This window comes from Taudactylus pleione, unplaced genomic scaffold, assembly GCF_031769625.1.
Source record: "Taudactylus pleione unplaced genomic scaffold, aTauple2 ptg000386l, whole genome shotgun sequence".
In the NCBI taxonomy this organism is placed as follows: Eukaryota; Metazoa; Chordata; class Amphibia; order Anura; family Myobatrachidae; genus Taudactylus; species Taudactylus pleione.
Window position 1 is genome coordinate 4,437,369 of NW_028284787.1, and position 15,133 is coordinate 4,452,501.

General features: G+C 43.9%; 1 protein-coding gene across 2 annotated transcripts in view; it reads left to right on the forward strand.

Moving 5' to 3' along the window:
- Positions 1–5,008: 5,008 nt before the first annotated feature.
- The window catches only part of HUS1 (HUS1 checkpoint clamp component), a 38,493-nt gene continuing 28,368 nt past the window's right edge, over positions 5,009–15,133 (forward strand). The window contains exons 1-2 of one of the 2 annotated variants that reach the window (XM_088445676.1): positions 5,009–5,246; positions 9,845–9,972. In XM_088445676.1, the coding sequence (XP_088301802.1) occupies positions 5,195–5,246; positions 9,845–9,972 (180 nt within the window). In that variant the 5' untranslated portion in view covers positions 5,009–5,194. Of the gene's footprint in view, positions 5,247–5,284; positions 5,372–9,844; positions 9,973–15,133 lie in introns of those variants that run through there. The other variant, XM_088445677.1, reaches the window with a different exon arrangement.

Below are 15,133 nucleotides of genomic sequence, written 5' to 3' on the forward strand. Positions count from 1 at the left end.
GGGCAATCCCCCTTGCAGGCAGTGGCACTCCTCACAGAACTCAATTTTAAATTGGATTTCCATACGGAGATTCTGCAGAGGATGGACGCCAGTCTGGTACGGGTGGCTGAGGCCCTGGAGCAAAATGCTGCGGCCAACGTGACCATTGGTCAGGCCCTGGCGGAAAATACCAGGGCCAACATCCGCATCGCCAATGCCCTGGAGCAGCTCGTTCGCCAGCACATGGTGGAGCCGACCTCCCTTCCTGCCGGAACATCACGATCCTCCACCTCTGGCACAACATCAGCCAATCCTCCAAATGTGCCTAGCCCTGTGCCTAGTCCAGAGGCCACAACATCTGCCTCTGGACAGGCCAGCCCGATGACATCCCGGACCCGGTCTGGCGCCCACCCTCCCCCAGCCAAACGGGGGAAAAAATGTTGACAGCACTGGCTACTTTTCCCACACTCCTTCTGTGCTTGCCCCATATTCCTTTCTGGCCAAAACTTCCCTCTCCTTTCTTGTGAATTATTTTTAATTTTTTGCTTTAAGTTTCCATACCTTTTATGTTTGCACAAATTATAATTTTTTTGGGAATAACACTGCCAAAAAAGTTTGGGCCAAAAATGGGCCAGAAAATGTTTTTAGTTTCCAATAAATTTTGAAAAAATGTTCGACATTGTATTCTGACATTATTTTAGAAATGGTTTACAGTTAATCCTGGCCCACAAGGCAAAAACGACCTCCCAAAAAATTAAAATGAAAAAAAAAAAAAAAGGGCTCTTTAAGGAACACTTTAAAATTTACATAAGGATGCAAATTCTCCAGGCAAAAGCAAAATGGAAAAATACACACAAACATGATGACATTATTGTTACAATAGCACAAAAACCAAATACAAACAAAAAAAAACATACCTACAAATGTACGCTAATTGATTGTGTAATCCTGAAATTAGCAGCTATGATTTCCACCTGCGTACGGTTTTGTGCTAACCAAAAAAACTGTTTTCAAAACACATTACAAGCTGGTTTTCAATTCAAAACTGATTGATTTTCTGACAAGCCGTGATTAATCGATGAAACATCGTGGAAGGCCGGGACGGAGAAGGCCATCGCCAATGTGGTCGAGTAATCCAGACCCCAAGCTGTGCGAGCAGTTTGAACGGAAAGAGGATCATCCAGTGACGTATGACTTGGTACGAACACATTTGACGTTCGCATCAGATAATGTATGTACGCCCAAAAAACGCCTCGCCACGCCTGCGTTTTTCCATCTCCACCCCCGTCAACGCCCAAAAACGCCCTGTTCTGTCAATCACATTTGACATGTCACTTCCTGTACGCAATTTGACGAACGAGACAAAAAAAACTCGCAATATGCCGCACGCACATGCGCAGTGTTACACCGACGCATGCGCGGTTTCTCAACATCGGAACGCAACGAGCGTACTGCTGTTAACGAGCGGCTCTCAATGATTGCCTTAATTAATATATGTCCGATGTTGGAAGCATCGGATGAGACCGATGGTAGGAGGTATTGCCTGTAACCGATGGTGGCTGTAAGAACAGACTGGTGCAGGAGACTTGTTTACCAGATTCAGGAACTGTATATAACAGACTGGGGGCCTGATTCAGTATGGATCGCAACTGCTAAAGCGTAGACAGATGGCCGATTGTTGCGTACTGCGTATGTGTACACATCGCAGAGCACGAAGGTATCATTGTGATCACAGGGCTTGATTCACACTAGTGCACTGCTGAACACAGATTCCCAATGTTTGGGAATTTGCGCAGGACCCATTCTGCGAGTGTGCAGAATGGGTCCTGCTAACTCGCTCACAGACTGGCAGTGATTTACAGTCTGCTGCTGTTTGTGGGTGGGTGGGGGTCAGCGATGCCCTCCATTGCCTGAAACGGAGGCGTGTCGCTGTCGCTGCTATTGCGTGGGGAGGTATTCCTGTCCTTTTCCTCTATACTGCGGCGGCCGGCTGCGGGACCCCATGGGTCACCGCAGCTGGCCGATGGTACGCAGATTATCCGATGCTGCGTTTGACAACGTAGCTCAGATAAGTAATGCATAGTAGGTGTGATGCCTCCTTCTGCATTACCATATACGCTAGGATCGCAATTACAAAGCTGCCTGCGTGCAGCTTTGCAATTACGATCCTTGCAGAATCAGGCCCACACTGCAATCACGGAGAGCAATTGCAGAGTGATTGACAGGCTGTGAACATTTGGGGGTGGTAACGGAGGACTGGTCGGAGAAAAGTAGGTGGGCCTGACGGTTTGAACGTGGTTATATGGGTGTGCAGAAATTAGCCACTGCGATGTCATATGCAGCTTGAGTGCTCACTGTGTGCAGAAAGGTTAAAGTCTGACCTGCTGTGATATAAAAACTGCTGTTGTACACACGAAAGGAGAGGTACGATGTCAGTGTAGGGAAAGCAGATTTGGGTATCATATAAAATCAAATTTATTGTCACGTCCACATAAAATGCACCAGCGAAAGTGAAATGCAAGATACTCACAGTCAACAGTTACATAACACAGTTTAAAATATTTAAATTAACAGTAGCAGCATCAGTGTACAAATGGTATTGGAGACAAAAGTAGTTAATTAGTACAACAATGGTGGAGATGTAGTGCAAGAAGAGCAAAGGTTCAAAGACAAAGCCATGTGAGACCTCATCAAGTGGAGGCAGAGAAGGGAAGGAGAGCTTGGGGGTAGAAAGAGAAGGGGTTGGAGAGGTAAGAAGTGAGCCAGGAGTGCCAGATAGACAAATGCATACCTCCCAACTTCCAGGAAGTATACCTAGGGACCTTTGTGTGCACCAAATGATCGCGCCAAATAAAGGTGGCATAGCCTCACAAGAAATGTCGTACCGTCAAGCCATGCCCCCGAATTTCCGCATGCCAGTATTTGAAAAGCTGGACTGTCCCGCCACTTTGGGATAGTTTGGAGGTGTGCTAATGGAGTGAAGGGTAGGCAGCAGGGAAGTCAAAAGTTTAAAAGGCGACAGAAAGTATGATGAGCATGGAGAAGTGACGGGAATAGACACGATTGCTTTCAATTGCTGAGGTTCCATGTAAATATACTAACAATATCAGCAAGAATATTTTCATTCATTTGTGCACCCCAAAATATTTCCTGGGACTTGGATTGTGCTTCTAGTAATTACTTGAAATTTACATAACATAACAGCGGTGAATGGATGCTGCGCCGAAAGCGTTGGCCACACCTCACTTGACCATTTGCACATTTTGTTGTTCCGATCCGTCGAAATTGGGCAAATCGTTCAAAATATTGTTAAATGTGTACCAAGCTTGTGTTGCCCATAGCAACCAATCAGATTGTAGCATAGTTGCCTAACTTTTGATTGTCCTCCCCGGGAGAAGCCTGGGGAGGACAAGCAGATGAGCTGTGATGAGGGCGGGGCCTGACGGATAACGTCATTAAGCCACGCCCCCTTCACGGAAAATTGCCGCGATTGGCCTAAATTTAAATAGGGGACGGGCTAAATGACGCAATTCATAGAGAATCGCGTCATTAAGCCCAGCCCCATACTGTGGGACCCGCAATCACCGCGGAAATTCTCCCCATTCTGTCCACATCACTTTCGGGGGGTGCCGGTGGTTACCCGAAAAATTGGGAGGCGCCCACGAAAACCGGGAGTGTAGACATGTAAGGATTGTAGCTATCATATCAAAGAATGTACTAGATACATAATAGCTAGAATCGGATTGGTTGCTATTGGCAACTTCATTTGTCCTCGTTAGGTCTGATACATTTTCCTTATAGAGCATTAATTATCCCAAAGCATTTCAGTTTGTTCCTAAACCCATAGGCAAACGCAGGGGGGTTTCCGTCTGCCTGGAACCCCCCCTCCCCGGCACACACCATGACCACAATAGAAATATAATAAAATGTTACTAGTGCTGCATGTTCTTCTCAGTATCACAAATGAAGTGATTAGCACCACCTGTGGATTTTTTAAAATGTGTCAGCCAGTAATATACCTATGCACCAACTAGGAGATGTGGAAAACATACACTGTTAGGGGTGCACTGCTATACACCATCAATAGGGTTAAATAGTAGTACATAATGAGACCAATATGTACATATATGTCCAGGGCAGTGCTAGGTTCTTCTGCTGCTCCCCCAGACTTGCTCCAATGCTCTGGAATGGTGCCCACTTCTGAAAAAAACATTCTGCTCAGCAGGGCCGTAGCTAGGGTAGTGTGTCCAGTGCCATGGCAGAGGGCACCACAGGTCAGGGGGCGCTGTTTGGGCCTGTAAAATGTCTGTTTATTATCATTCTTGCTTGTAGCTTTCTCTTATTTCATCCCCAGCATCTTCTGGCCTCTCCTATCTCTTCCCTGGCCCTTCCCCATGAAGCCACAGCCCTTTTTTGGGTGCATTATGTCCCTTTGAAAAATGAGGGGGGCGCCAATGCTCTTTCTAGCACAGGGCACCAAAATGTCTAGTTACGGCTCTGCTGCTCAGGCAGGATAGCCCTAATGCCTCATCTAATGGCATACTGTGATTGCTGGTCCTCTATATGCTGGAATTATGACACATAATACACTTTGTATGATGCATATTAAAGCTGGATAAATGTAATTAAAAATTAAATCCTCTTCATGGACTAGCCACACTCACTTTAAAATCAAGTATCTGGAAACCCCCTTCTAGAAATCCTGCGGTTGCCACTGAAACCAGTGCACACTTCAAGTACCCTTTATGCTTACTGCAACTTCTGATTACATGACTAAATGATTACTTAGATGCAAACACTTCAGGGTGGTGACCTATCACTACTAACGTAATTAGCGCTCAGTTTACTTCCGTATGTCCCTCTCAGACAGCATCCTTCCCTACCTTTCTGCGCACGCAGCATAAAACGTCACTAATGCATAACTAACCAATCATAGGCGGTTCCTCATATGCATCGTCCGGGGAAAAAAAAAAAAAAGAGTTATGAAACTTGCTGCTATTGGCTAGTTGTAATTGCCTTTCCTATTGGCTGTTAGTGTGCAAGGGGCGTGGCTCGGACATATTGGGGAAGTGCGGTCAGACACTCAGTCTACGTTGTCATTTTGTAGTTTGTCCTGTACCGCAGATATTTGACAAAACAATATCACAGTGACTGACACCCCGTGGAGAGGCGTCTGTTATAAGATGTGTTAGGAGGATCCGGTACTGGATGTACCATGCGGTTTCGTTCTAAGATTGTGGATGTCAGCTGCCTCAACCACTTCACTCGTGTGTATACTCCGTGCTGCTTGCCTGTACATGGTGTCTTGCAGGTTACTGCAGCAGTGTAATTTCATTCATCTAGGCAGCGTAACATTTGCTAGTCTCCTCCATATCCTTCACTACTCACTCAGGTTTTGGATTTTGCCGTCTGTTGTTTTTTGCTGTGAATAACTTTCACTACTAAAGATTATGGGGTATATAATGTATCAAAGCTTGATGTGAGATATATATCACCAACCAATCAGCTTCTAACTTACAATTTGCAGGCTGTGTTTAAGAAATGATAGTTTGGAGCTGATTGGTTGGTGATATATATTTCACAATTTTATCTCACATCAAGCTTTGATACATATGCCCCTATATGTATATTATTGATTTCTTAAAGACTAATGGGTAAATCCAATTGTCCATGAAGGCTGTGAGTTACCGTTTCCACGGCGTTAAAACTGCATCGACACCTGAACTTGCGGCCCTTACCGAGCTCGAATTCGCACAATTTTGCTTGGAGCGTTATGGGACTGCAAGCACTTTTGTGCGAGTTCGGGCTGCCGTAAAGCGCGGCTGTTGTGGGCTAATTGGTGTGAGCCACATGAATAATATAAATACAGTTTGATTTTTCTAGGTGTTGAAATAATTATTGCCCTTTTTATTTTATTGCAATTAAATTGGGTATATCTGGTAAAGATAGTGCTTTCATTCTATGGGGGGGAAAAGTGCTGGGACTCCCCTAAAGTTACATAAATTGATGTGATATTTGTAGTAGCTTAAGTACTCTTCCAAGTCTAGTTCAGGAGCTTCATTTTATTCATTTCTGAAATTTTGAAAACATTTCATTCTCTTCCTGTTTCCAAATCTAGCTAAAAGAAATACAAATGGTACTAAAACAAGGTGCAGGTACAGTGTACCTTTTGAGTACAATAGGCAAAAAAAAAAAAAAGCACTGTAAATAGGTAAAATTGTCTCTGTCCATATTTACTTTTATGCAATCTGCTCAACACCATTAGTACAGCCAAAAAATGAAGCAAACATTGTTTATTTATATGGTACCACAGATTCTATAGCTCCCGATTTATATATATATAAAATTAGAACAGTAACTAAACGATACATGTTTACAACTTGGCAGAATAACAAATGCATGAATGTAACTAATGCTGGCCATACACGCTACAATTATCGGGGCGATCCGCCTGATATCGGCGGCTCGCCCCAATAATTGTAGCGTGTGGGGGGGCGACCGAGGGTTAAATATTGCTCGGTCGGGCATGCCGGATTGTCCAGCATGCCCGTCCGATGCGATATTTCCCGTTAAACTGTCAGCCGCATTGGGAAGTGTATGCCCAGCCGCGGCCGACAGACAGATATTTCCTGTGTTCCTTCCTACGGAAGGAACAGGGAAATGTCTTCTCCCCCAGGGGGCGGAGCGCGGATGTCGGGCTGATACACTGTGAGAGAAATCTCAGTGTATGCCGGCGACATCTGCGGCTGGCAGCCGGCCAGATAAAATGTCTGTCGGTCTGACAGGTATTTTATCTGGCCGTGTATGCCCAGCATAACTGAACAAATTGCATAGAATACAGGAATAATTCAACACTGGATGTGACAGGGACATATGATGTAGATGGATAGAGGATATACCTGAGATATAAGTAAAATAGAGCCCTGTTCATGAGAACTTAAATTCAATTGGGTGAAGGGTGTGTAAAGAGAGACAATAGAATCAAGTGGGACAGTTTGGGATATGGAAACTATATGGTAGGTAATGGAGAGTGGTGAAGTGAATCACTAGTGGCCGGTGGAGATGAGATAAATAATTTGAGAAGATTGGCAGAGATGAAGAACATCACAATGGAAGTAGTCACTGGGGAGTTAGGATGATGAGTTGGAATAAGCATTTATATGGTTAAAGGTGGGGTTATGGGGCACAATAAAAGTAGTGGGCCATACCTGTGCAGTAGGTTAGTGATGACAATGCAAATGAGGTTCACAATAATGAAGCAGTCCTTGGTTAGTGATGCTAACAGTCCATATGGGGGCAGATGTACTAAGCTCTGGAGAGTGATAAACGACTAGCCAATCAACTCCTAACTGTCATTTTTCAAACAGTCTGTAACATGACAGTACAGGTGTGTACATACGGAACAATATATAGTAACGATATCATTCAACGCTGTATCGTTCCGTGTGTATGCAATCAACGACACGCACTCACACTGGACGATAACGATATCGGGCATGCATGCAGGCCAATCTGGACGATATTGTGCATTTGCCATAGGGGTTTGTGATCGTTTGTTGTTCATCGTTGGTGATATCTTTGGTATGTGGATGAACAATATCGTTCATCCAGCACACCAGGAATTTCAAGGGAGATCGTTCCATGATATTGTTCGCTGAACAGATCATCCCGTGTGTACCCAGCATTAGGAGCTGGTTGGTTGTTCTCTTCACTTTATCACTTTCCAGAGCTAAGCATATCTCATGGTGTCTGATCACAATAGATTTTAAAGGGGGTAGATACTGTGACAGAATATTTAAAGCCAGTAGTTTTAGAGATGGATCTCACATGGGGGAATAGCAGAATGACTGGGCACAGTCTCAGAAGAGATTTGGCTGGTCAAAATGTCACATATGGAGGCTAATTGGTAACAATAGGAGGTACACCACAAGAAATGGGAAGCTACTGGATGTCCTGTCATCCACTGGGGCCTGGCCAAGAGAAGACCTGGTGGTTGTTGTGGTGAGGTATGATGTCTCCTGAGTTTCCCTCAAGTATGGGCACCATAGAATCAGGAGAAAGGAGGAATGTGCTGGCAGTTGGCTACTTCATGCTGGAACATAAAAGCCTTTGTAAGAAGCAGGGTTGGCATTCTGGGAAAGAGGACCCTTGAATTGGGTCAGCCTACTGTAACTGGTCTGAAATGCCAGTGGTGCCTCTAACATCAGTTTGTGGAGGTCCCCAGACTCCTTGGTAGAGACATATGAGCCCCTAAGTGAAGAGTGCAATTATGTCACAACTTTCGTGGCCCAGGATGCTACAATCAGGCCAGGAGCAGTTATACAGCCATTATATTGTTCAGAGCTAAAACCTAGGCTCAAAATGTGGAAGGGGAACTCTGATATTGTCAGATTTAACGTTTGTCAGCAGGAGCTCTGCTAGACTGCTTTCTGCTAGCAGCCATCTCTGTGAAGTACAGATAATAATAATACTTTTAGAACAATATTAGAAAAATAATAAATACAACAACAGTATTATATAGGGATCTGGCTAATCTCCATGTACAGTAGACTGTAGCCATCACTGTTTCCAAGTCAAGCATCTGCAACTATATTATGTCACTGAATTTTGGACATACCAAATACGTATGTATTTTGGAATCGGATTAGTTCTATAATGTAAATGGTTACAGCGACACTTGTTTGTGGGTGACCTAGGCCAATAGGAAGCAAAGTTGTCTCTTGCTTGCACCATGGTGAGTGGTGAAGTAGAAATTGTTATGGTTTGCATCCTAAATGCAGTTCTACTGTGATGTATACTGTATAACCAAGCAAGCACCTAATTGTCAGCAAGGGGAGCTTCTAAATGTAGCCTAAATTTCTGTTCTGCTTTTTACCGTCACCCAGATAGAAGTGCAGGTATGCTGCCAAAACATATTTATATTTATAAGTTTAAAATTAAAATATTTAGAGCAGTAGCTAATTAATTTACATGAATCATTTGGTGCTGCCTGGTCTCCTGCCCTCTAATAGGGAATTCTTCCCTGACCTTACATTATGATGTCAGATGATTTCCTTTTCAAGAGCAAATGTCTGGTCTGTGACTTACCAGTTTTGAATAAAATAAAACCAATTTGGTTTACAAGTCGTTTAAACAGCAGGATGTATATAAAGACAGTGAATTAATTAATTTGAAGGGTGAAAAAAAAAAAAAGATTCTAGTTTGAACATTTTTTTTATTTATTTTAATATACATGATCTACTAATAATTTTTCATTTTGTGGGACAAGCGTGATTCATCAGTCAGTATTACATTAATATGATATGGGTACAGAACTTTATAACTTGACAGTCTCTACATTTTTATCTGGTAAATAGAAACTACTACATGAGGTAAAACCAGAACAAATACAGCATGCTTTGTAGGGCATATTTATTTTGTTATATGCCTTTTTCTACCCTTTAGGTTGTATCCTATTAATGCTTACTAGACTGTGTTCTGATATGTATCAAAGCTTGATGTGAGATATATATCACCAACTGATCAGCTTCTAACTTACATTTTGCAGGCTGTGTTTAAAAAATGATAGTTAGGAGCTGATTGGTTGGTGATGTATATCTCACAATTTTATCTCGCATCAAGCTTTGATACATATGCCCCTTAATGTCATGCTTTATACATATTGGCATTTTGTGAGAAGATAGTGCATGTGCTTTCAGAATTACCAACTGACTATTCTTACAGTGTACCCAGGGAGGTAAAATACTTTATTTGTGTGTATTTAATCTGCTACATTGCTGTTTTTCTATTTTTTTTTTTTATTGTTACACTTCTACTCAATACATTACTTTTAGTTTAATTATATTGAATTTATTTTTTTTTCCAGGAGTTGTTAACACAATCACCAAGTTGACCAAATCATGCACCTTCCGACTTACAGCCAACAATCTTTACTTTATTCTCACTGACAAAGTGGCTAATGGAGGCGTCAGCATGTGGTGTGAACTTTCCCAGGTAATATTTGTCATCTGTTAGTGTTATGATTTACATGGTCTCTGATTGTGCCTCTGCCAACTCTGTTTCCTTTAGCAAACTGTCAGAAGCTCCTAATCTGAAATACAACATTCAATTCCAAATACTACTGCTCTGTTATACAAAAGCGGTTAAGCTGTCAAAGCTCTTTGTGTGACTGGAATATATTGTTTTTCAGTGAATAATATGTGGCAGAATGGTAACTTCCAGTAGATTTTAAATGCGTCCATGAAATGAGTCTTCAAAAGAACCTGTCTGGCGCTATGTTAAATGTAGTTCAGATATGAATTTTGAAGGGCAGATAATGTGGCCAAATTGCCGCCCAGTGATCGAGATGTACTTCTAGTTTCAAGCAAATTATAATCTTCCTCGTGTGCCTTTTTTAAATCCTTGCAATTTTTAAAAGTATTCGGGTTATAAGAAAACAAAAAAATTGGAAATGTGTTTAAAATTCTGATTACTTGTGCAAGAGGATGTAATACTTGCATGTACCCAACTGTACCAGTAATGTGCTTGCTGCTTTGGGGAACAGGGTGTTACCATGAACAATGGTGGCACTACTGGTTGGATGAATGTTGGTTGTCAGTGGTAGTGATTTATTTCTAGTAGTCAGAAAATTAATAAGAAACACTGCTAATATTATGGGGTTAATTTATTTATACAAATGTAGTGTTCATTCTAGGTCCGTCGTCGGGCAGGGTGCCGGACCTAGAGAAAGGGCACTTCAGCGCATGCGGAAGAAAAGGGCGTGATCACAAAAAGGGTGTGTCTTTAGGATACGCCCCTTTTTCCTTACTCTTGGGGGCGTGCCCGGCACTTACTGACATGCCGGCCTGCCCCCAAGCTCTCCCTTCTCTGTGAATAGATGCCGGGGGCGCATGCAGCCGGTATCTATTCACCGGTGGTGATCTCTACACCGCAGTTTTCTCCACCCGCAGGACAATGCGGCCTGTGGGTGGGCACGGCACCTGCAGGCTGTTTTATTAGGACAGCCTAGCGGGAACGCTATACATGCATTTGCACTCTAAACGTACTTCGGAAAAGATGTACACAGAACTTCCGTATATATTAACTAACTTCAAGATGTGTTCGATTCAATATAGTAACATTTCTACCAGATGTACAGTACATCCGGTATATAAATCTGTATATTTATGCACCATAGTAAATGCTAAAGTACTGTAGCATTACTTTGTTTTGTGATAATGTAGTGAAGTGTAATAAACGCAAGAAAATATTTAGTTGACAGTTAATGTGTAAGTCGCATTAAATATAAAACACTCTACATCTCTCTTGTTTACTCCTTTAAAAATTATGAGTCTCCTGCAGTAGTTCAAATGGACATTTCAATTTAGTAATGTGAGTAGATGGTAGCTACTTGATCTAAATACAGCCAAAATTCTACTGAATGAACTCCAATAAAATTGTTGATAAATACTAACACCTTCTGATTCTCGCATACAATTCAATGCTTATCGTACTTTTTCCCATGTCAGTTTACATCTATCTACTTTGAAACACTGTCCTTTATCTCAGCTCTCCTGCCTAGCCTCACATCCTCTATCTGCTTACAATCTGCATTATTTTTCAAATTCTGCACACATTAGATCCCCACTTTTAATCCTCCCTATAACAATCTTGTTAATCTGCATACATATTGATACACTGTTTTTTTTGATACATCACTGTTTTTTTTCACTTGCATTCCTACAAATCTTTTGCACTCATATCTCATTTACATTTCCAAATTTCATTCCTCTTGTTTACTTCTAAACACCATGACAAGGTTTTCGTCAACTCCCTCCTTCACTCAATCTCTACTTAATCCTCTGTTCTGCCCCCTGCTTCCACCTTTTATCCTTTCCCCCTTATCTCTTCCACCTCCTCCTTCCCTTCTCCCCCCTCCTCTGTCTGCCTACTCTCCCCTCCTCTCCAATTACTCCACTTTCTTCCTGTTCTACTACCCCACCACTAAACCCTCCTCCTACACTCCTCTCCCTGTCACTTCACCCCACTGCCATCCACATCTCCCTCCCTGCTCACCTCCTACAGGTTCCCTTTCTAGCTCAGGTGCCCGCACCATCACTAAACTCTATTCATATCGGTCCCCCAAATTAATCTTACCTCCACGTTACAGCAACCCGGATAATCTTATTTGCATCTCCCCCACAAATGCTATCTCTCTATCCTGTGCCCTCTGGAATGCCAGGTCAGTCTGTAATAAACTGGTCCCCACCCATGACCTTTTTATCTCCAACTCTCTGAATCTCCTAGCCATCACTGAAACTTGGATCTCACCTTCTGACACCACTTCTCCTGCTGCCTTCTCCCACACCCCCCGGCCTGGGGCTCGCCATGGTGGTGGTGTTGGGGTCCTTCTGTCCACCAGTTATTCCTACCAGCTAATACCCTCTGAACCATCCCTCACATTCCCCACATTTGAAGTTCATGCTATACGCCTCTTCCAGCCAGTAAACCTCAGAGTAGCTGTCATTTACCGTCCCCCTGGCTCTCTCTCCAAATTCCTTGACAACTTTGCTTCCTGGCTCCCTCACTTTCTCTCCTCAGATCTTCCCTCCATTATCCTAGGTGATTTTAATATTCCTATTGATATTCCCACAGAATCCTCTGCAGCTAAACTCCTTACCCTCACCTGTTCATTTGGTCTCGCCCAATGGACCTCCTCACCCTCCCATGTGAGTGGGCACTCACTTGACCTGGTCTTTACTCACCGTTGTGATATTTCTGATTACTCCAATTGCCCATTCCCCCTCTCCGACCATCACCTTCTCTCTTTTAACCTATCCCTCTCTCCTTCCCCTCCTCTAACGCCTAAGGCTACCATTACTAAGCGTAATATTGAGGCTATTGACACTGTTGGTTTTTCCTCCCTGCTGGACTCTCTTCTCTCCCCTATCATTTCTCTCTCCTGTCCTGAACAAGCTACTTCCCTGTACAATTCCTCCCTTACTTCTGCTCTTGATTCTGTTGCTCCAGCAATAACCACTCACCCTCGCAGATCCACACCACAACCATGGCATTCCAAATGCACCAGATACCTACAAAAGTGTTCAAGAATTGCAGAGCGTCAGTGGAGAAAGTCACGCTCTAAGGCTGACTTCCTCCATTTCAAATTTATTCTCTCTTCCTACAGTGCTGCCCTGTCTCTCTCCAAACAAACATATTTCAAGAACCTAATCTCCTCCCAGTCCTCAAACCCCCGGCGTCTCTTTGCCACTTTCTACTCCCTACTCTGCCCTTCCCCCTCTTCGCCTTCCCTCCTTGCTCTCTGCCCTCGACTTTGCCACCTACTTTACATCTAAAATTGACTCCATACGTGAGGACATCATATCCCATCAGACCCTCAGCACTCCTCCCCCTCCTTGCCCTTCCACCCCTCCCCTTCTATCTCACCAACTCTGACATCCTTCTCCCCTGCTTCTGGAGAGGAAGTCATGGCCCTCATCCGGTCCTCCCCTCCTTCCACCTCCCCTCTTGATCCTATCCCTTCCCGTCTCCTCTCCCACCTGTCTCCTTCTGCCTGTTCCCATCTGGCTCACCTCCTTAATCTCTCCCTATCATCTGGCACTGTCCCTCCTGCATTCAAACATGCTCTTGTCTCCCTCATTCTTAAAAAACCTACCCTTGATCCTAACATACTTTCCAACTATCGACCCATCTCTCTTCTCCCTTTTGCTTCCAAACTCCTTGACCGTATTGTCTACAACCGCCTTACCACCTTTCTTTCCTCCCACTCCCTCCTTGACTCATTTCAATCTGGCTTCCGATCTCTCCACTCCACTGAAACTGCCCTCACGAAAGTCAGCAACGACCTCCTTGCTGCCAAATCCAAGGGCCACTACTCTCTGCTCATTCTCCTTGACCTCTCTGCTGCATTTGACATTGTAGACCACCCTCTCCTCCTGCAAATCCTTTACTCTCTCGGTTTACGTGACACTGCCCTCTCCTGGCTTTCCTCCTACCTCTCTGATCGTTCCTTCGCTGTATCCTCTCATAACTCCTCTTCCCCTCCACTTCCACTAAAGGTAGGATTTCCCCAAGGTTCTGTTCTTGGACCTCTCCTTTTCTCCCTATATACATCCTCTTTAGGTGAACTCATTAACTCCTTTGACCTCCAATATCCTCTCTATGCAGATGATTCTCAAATTTACCTTTCCACCCCTGAGCTCTCCCCTGAGCTCCTTACCCGTATCTCCAATTGTCTCTCTGCTGTCTCTTTGTGGATGTCCCAGCGCTTTCTTAAACTTAACATGTCTAAGACTGAGCTGATCATCTTCCCACCCTCTTCCACTACATCACTTTCCACAATTTAATTATCTATTGATGGCACAACTATCTCCTCTAGCCCCAAAGTGCGCTGTCTTGGAGTTAGCCTAGACTCCTCCCTCTCCTTTAAACCGCACATTCAGCACCTCTCGCAGTCCTGCCGTTTTCACCTAAAAAATATCTCCAGGATTAGACCCTTCCTCACCCAGGATGCCACTAAAACCCTCATCCACTCACTGGTCATATCCAGATTGGACTACTGTAACCTTCTCCTAGTTGGCCTTCCAGTCTCTCACCTCTTTCCACTACAATCTGTTCTCAATGCTGTTGCTCGGCTCATCTTCCTCTCCAGACGTTCTACATCTGCTTCCCCTCTCCTTCAAGCCCTACACTGGCTCCCCTTCCCCTTCAGATGCCAATTCAAGGTTCTTACATTTGCCTACAAAGCCCTCACCAAATCCTCTCCCGCATACATTTGATATTCTCTCTCTTCACACTCCCGCCCGCCCACTTCGCTCAACTAATGCATGCCGCCTCTCTTGCCAACTGATTACTTCCTCCCACTCCCGCATCCGAGATTTTGCCTGTGCTGCTCCCTACCTTTGGAATGCTCTCCCTCTCCCTATCAGACTCTCCACCTCTCTACAAATCTTCAAACGGGCTCTCAAGACCCACTACTTCATCAAGGATTTTCAGCACTCATCCTAACCCACCTCATGCTCTTTCCTTCCTATCTTCCCCTTCTGTGTCATGCCTGTCTGTCTGCCCCTCCCCTTAGAATATAAGCTCTCATGAGCAGGGACCTCTTCCCTCACGTGCTTCTCTTTACATTTTCTTCTACTCTCTACTCCCCATT